Here is a 5,985-nt window from a genome sequence, read left to right on the forward strand (position 1 = left end):
GAGAGAGAGAGAGAGACAGAGAGAGAGAGTGAGTGAGAGAGAGAGTGTGTACCTGGTATTCCCTACATTATGGGGAACAAATGTCCCCACAAGTATAGTAATACCAGTAAAATTTGATCTTGTGGGGACTTTTTTTTTTGGTCCCCTTGAGGAATCAAGCTTATAAATCATACAGAATTACGTTTTTTGAAAATCTAAAAATGCAGAAAGTTTTGTGTAAGGGGTAGGGTGCAGCCCCTGCCATGTTGCCAGATAAAATATGCCAAATATGCAGACATAGACATAGAACACTATGCTATTCCATTCGGTTTTAGTAACCTTTCAGAAAGTCATGCTAAAACATTAGAGCACTAGACAAAGTTCTTATATAGCAATGCTTACTAATGAAAGCTATTACAGTAATAAGTATTGTTACATGAATATTAAACAAATTATCCACCCCTAACGTATAGTAAAGTATTAACAAATTTTGATGCAATAAGGTCTAATTTAACAATGTCCATCCCCTCCAAAACAGAGAAAATATCTTTCACATATACATATCATCTACATATCTGTCTCTTTTAAAGTTTACATGTAGTGTATATAATGATTTGCATTTGTAGGTGTTAATATAGCACACTTCTTAATACCCCACCCCAGACCTCAATAATTTTCAAACCATGGTTACGGCTATGCTCATGACTTTTACTTAGCTGATGTATAAATATGAGGATGTGACTGACGTAAATGAAAGCCGTTCACTTCTGCAAGTTTGTGCACGTCTACTTTTTTTTATTCAGATTTTTGAGCATTCATTTACTCTACCTCATGTCCATCCAAACCTGTATGACTTTATAGATGTTTAAGATATTCCAAACAATGTATTTGTTTGTCCATACAATGAAAGTTATTGGGGTTCACTGTTGTTTGGTTCCCAGTGTTTTTCAAAATATCTGTTTTTTTGTGTTTCAAGTCATATAGGTTTGAAGGACATGAGGGTGAGTTAATGATGACAGAACTGTCTTTTTTGGGTGAACAATCCCTTTAACATACATACAGTACGTGCTAAACAAATCCTCTGTGGAGGATGATTGAATATTGAATTAATGGGGTTCATAGATTTGATTTTACTGTTTTATTAATTAACTATGTTTAGGAGGCCAGAGCAAATGTTAATGCACAACGTGTCCTTTTTACCCATTTGCGTTTTTTGCATTTGAAACGTTATCAATAATGAATTATAAACTAGAACGTTTGGGAAGGTTGTGAAGATGTTTAGATTTACCTTCTAAATTAAAGTGAAATGCATCATCAAACTCATCATTGCTTTATTTTCTGCTGTGTGTGATTTCACATTCATGATGATCATGACAGATTCCAGCAAACAGTGAATGACTGAATTTATACATTCATTTATGGTTATAAAATTATTTTTTCATGAGGTTTTGTCACCATTTAAAGATAAACATTGAGTCTGTGCGGCGTTTACTCATGAAGTTTCCAGTATTTCCAGTTCCCATCAGCCTTTGTCAACAGATCACAGGATTTGTAAACATACGTACATCTGTGAACTTGTACATGTGTAAAAAGAGTTGACATTTGAAACATAATCATTATGTTGACATTGTGCGTATTATTGTGTGTTTCACTGTTACGCATATGTGTGGATGAAGATGTTAGGGATCATCCTGTGTATTTACTGGTATAATATGCTGTAAAGTGTGTATCTGCTGGTCCGCTGACGTGTGTGTGTGTGTGTGTGTGTGTTTGTGTTTGTGTTGCAGACGCGTGATGCTGTGCTTTCTGCTCCTGACGCTCCACTGGACTACAGTCACTGCAGCACTGCAGCCATCCACACGCACTGCCGCCCTGCAGGAAGGTGAGTGAAGGTCACGTGTGTCAATGAACACACTGATCGCTAGTGATCAATAGTGGAAAATAGGGGTGGCCGATATGACCGAAATCTTATTTCACATTGTGAGAAATTTTATTTCATGATAACAATATATATCGCAATATATTTTTTACATTTTGTTATTAAAAATAAGAAAATGAAGCAAATTGCAAACACAATAGAACAAATAAATATAAAATAAACTTCATTTATTCAGCTACAGTAGGTTTAAGAAATATTACAGAAATTGAATATATAGTGTATAAATAAAACACTGCATAGTCTTCACTGTATCAATCAAACATTAACTGATTCTAATTAAAGATACAAAATTAATTCAGTCAAGTGCAGTGAGTGATTAACATTAATAATGACAGACAGCAGCAGGTAAATTAGACTGCTGTCCCTTTATGACCAACTGCACGGATCCAATATACTGTTACACATCCGGTTTTCACCCAACTGTTTACGTTTATTTAACACATAACCGACTGTGTTTACGTGAATACTCCACCAGATGGGCATTTTGACATAATTGTGTGCGTATTTGACCATTCAAGCACAATAAAACACGAAAGAGATCAGTTTTTGCGATCGCATGCTGTCTGAGAGAGGGGCTTTCATTGCTCGCGCTTCGGCTGTTTTTCAGCATGAGCAGTGGATTGAGTTCTTTTTCACTGCTTATTGTGCTTAATAAATTCATTAAACATCATCCCAAATTCACATCTTGTCTGAGAGAAGCGCTTTCTGGGTGTGTGTGTCAGCGCGAGCACTGCATTGATTTCTTTTTCACTGCTTATTGCACTTATTAACTCTATCAAGTGTGTCCCACTCTTTTTCTCATTCATGCATGTTTCCTTATCACTCAAAGGTGTATATAACTCTTAAGTAGTACTATGTTACACAGATATATTTGCATATCGTGGAATATACGATATAGCAAAATCTCTAAAGACAGACACTTTATTCCGCTGTAACGGTATATACCATCATACCGCCCAGCCCTAGTGGAAAATGTGTTATTTGCTCAGCAGAGTTGCGCACATCCTGCAAAAGCGACAGGATCATTGAGTCCTGCTTTGTTATGTATCTTACATTATTAGTGAAGATAAATATATAAACAGATGAATTAGAAAAGTGAAGCTTATGTAACGACATGAGGGAAAAATCTAGTTCAAACAGATATAATTAGTCTCCATAACACATGTCTTCACCTGCTGAAGAAATCCTGTTATTAGGATAACTTAAATGAGCCAAATCTGGTCAGTTACATAAGACATACTGAGGTATCAATGCTCCACCAGTGTATTTACTGCAATAGTCCTCCAGTGTGACCACATGATACTTTAAATTAAGTTGTACATTTGCCAATATTCCCATTACTTTGAGTCAACACCACAGTCCAATTCAGGCAATATTCTGATTTCCCAAATTTTGATTCCCTCCCAAGAATATGCTTGTTTTAATGGGCATTGTAGCATGTAAACACCTTATTCAGAAAACCTGTAAATGTAGTCAGAGAAGGAGCTTTACAGCATCACTGAATCACTGTGAATGAACTTAGTTACTGCTCATCATCAGGATCAGTGCGATAAATCTGCAGTATGATGGTGTAATCTATAAATGACAATCTTATTAAATGTGTCATGTGATTTCACTTCATTTATAGAGCTGTTTGTTTAGAAATGTTGTGATTAAATGTTTTAAACACTGTTTATGCCTGTGTAGGTGTTTTCATTCAGTGTCTCACTATGGTCCTGTACTACTTTGTTACGATCATGTTATCGGTCTGATCTGATGATGATGTGATGAACTCACTTTAATTGCCAGCGTGTCTTTAATAAATTATTTTTATATGCACTGTCTATCCTGAATTATACATTCTGATGTGCATGAGGCAGAAAAACTGTATGTTCCAGATGAGCACCGAGGCATGATGGGTTGATGATGCTGTTGATTAGTTTGACATTTTAGATGAGTTATTTAGAGATAGCTGAAGAAATACTAAGGAAAACACATAATTGATGAAGACACAAAAACTAAACCAAGATTTGGCTGGAGCTCCTGAGGTGGATGAACCAGGTTTCTTAAGGTTTAGCAGCTTCTCTTACGGTTCCACTCACTGTTCATTTCTAATTCATCATCAGAGTGCGATAAATCTGCAGTATGATGGTGTAATCTATAAATGACAATCTTATTAAATGTGTCATGTGATTTCACTTCATTTATAGAGCTGTTTGTTTAGAAATGTTGTGATTAAATGTTTTAAACACTGTTTATGCCTGTGTAGGTGTTTTCATTCAGTGTGTCTCACTATGGTCCTGTACTACTTTGTTACGATCATGTTATTGGTCTGATCTGATGATGATGTGATGAACTCACTTTAATTGCCAGCGTGTCTTTAATAAATTATTTTTATATGCACTGTCTATCCTGAATTATACATTCTGATGTGCATGAGGCAGAAAAACTGTATGTTCCAGATGAGCACCGAGGCATGATGGGTTGATGATGCTGTTGATTAGTTTGACATTTTAGATGAGTTATTTAGAGATAGCTGAAGAAATACTAAGGAAAACACATAATTGATGAAGACACAAAAACTAAACCAAGATTTGGCTGGAGCTCCTGAGGTGGATGAACAAGGTTTCTTAAGGTTTAGCAGCTTCTCTTACGGTTCCACTCACTGTTCATTTCTAATCTCATTTCTAACATGAGGTTCAGTCATGTTCACTTGTGTCTCCTGGTGCAGGAAAGGCCAGTTTTTCCAGTTTGGGATTGAATGGAATGATGAAGAAATGCAAACCGATTTAGATCATGTGATCATCTGGAGGATCCTTTTTGTTGTGGTTCTTGTTTGTTATGTTCTTTAGACGCGTCCAAATTTTTCCAGGAATTGACTCTGCTCATCTCATGCTCATCTCATCACAACTTCACAAGGTTTTTTTGCTTTCTGTCGCCATCGGCAGCTTGAATCATTTACTGCATATTTCCGGAGTCTTTCTGGTGATCTGAGCGTTTTTGTGAAAAGCAGCATGGACATGTGACCCTGAATGACTTTACATCAGGTCTGATGCACAAATAATACATGGTCTAAATCAGGAATCCTCAAATCTGGCCCACGAGACCCACTTTCCTGCAGAGTTTAGCTCTAACCCTAATCAAACACACCTGAGCATGTTTGTGACTCTGTGTAAAAGAAATTGCTGGTAGCAGGAACAATAAGTTGTGATCATATTTCCTGGGGCTTGATCCACTCTGGGTTCACGTTTTCCTCAGGTTTATCTTTCACATGTGATATCACCGTATGACGACAGGTTGTTCTAGGTCAGGGGTAGGCAAGTTCGGTCCTAGAGAGCCGCAGTCCTGCAGAGTTCATTCTAGGTAAATGTAGTGGTTAGTAAACACTAAACCACCAGAACGGAGTCCTTAACTCACCTGCTAAAGCAACTTTATGGCACATTGAGTCTGTCCATATATATATATATATATATATACACACATATGTATTCTGTGTTAAATATGTTCTTGAATATTTTCTGCTGATAGAATGAAAGTAAATACAGGGTTTCTGTGGGTTTAAAGAAGGTAAATTCAGAGCCGATACTCCCTATACGCAAAATACGCAAGCTGCGTAGGGCCCCAGAAACACCAGGGGGCCCCCTTGCTCTCAAAGATGATTTAATTTTAGTTTCGTTTTTGAATTTGGCCAGCGGTCATGAAAACATGAATGATCATTTCTTTTAATGCGGTACGCTGTCGCCCTTTCTACGTAAAAATCAGATAAATCATGTAATGTGAATGTCGTACAGTCTTGCTCCAGACTAAAAAAAATGAGTTGAAAGCATACCTGTTACGAATCCTGGCTCGAGAGCTATATTCAAGAGTATTTAGAGGTCGCTAATTATTTTGATTTGCCTGACTGTGTGCTCATAGATTTTTATTGTGAGGGCATTAACCAAACGCTCAAATCACGTTTAATCCGTGAGGGTCCCCGTTCATCTCTCGTTCAATTTATGGATTATGCTTTGTTGACTGTTGGTTCATTGTTCACTGTGGGTGTCGCGGAGGAACGCGACCCCGAACTCACTCGTGTAATGGCGGGCGCC

The 5,985-nt window shown here is 37.2% G+C and overlaps 1 protein-coding gene across 3 annotated transcripts in view; it reads left to right on the forward strand.

The window, feature by feature from the left end:
- LOC107711130 (prolactin receptor-like) overlaps nucleotides 1–5,985 on the forward strand; it is a 43,384-nt gene that overhangs the window by 16,611 nt on the left and 20,788 nt on the right. For all 3 annotated transcript variants that reach the window (XR_001636668.1, XR_001636669.1, XM_016516076.1), the window contains exon 2: nucleotides 1,767–1,861. Coding sequence is in view for 1 of the 3 variants with exons in the window: in XM_016516076.1 (XP_016371562.1) it covers nucleotides 1,774–1,861 (88 nt within the window). In the remaining 2 variants the exon portion in view is untranslated. The remainder of the gene's footprint in view (nucleotides 1–1,766; nucleotides 1,862–5,985) is intronic.

The sequence above is a fragment of the Sinocyclocheilus rhinocerous genome, unplaced genomic scaffold (genome assembly GCF_001515625.1).
Source record: "Sinocyclocheilus rhinocerous isolate Xijiao unplaced genomic scaffold, SAMN03320098_v1.1 scaffold928, whole genome shotgun sequence".
NCBI classification, from domain to species: domain Eukaryota; kingdom Metazoa; phylum Chordata; class Actinopteri; order Cypriniformes; family Cyprinidae; genus Sinocyclocheilus; species Sinocyclocheilus rhinocerous.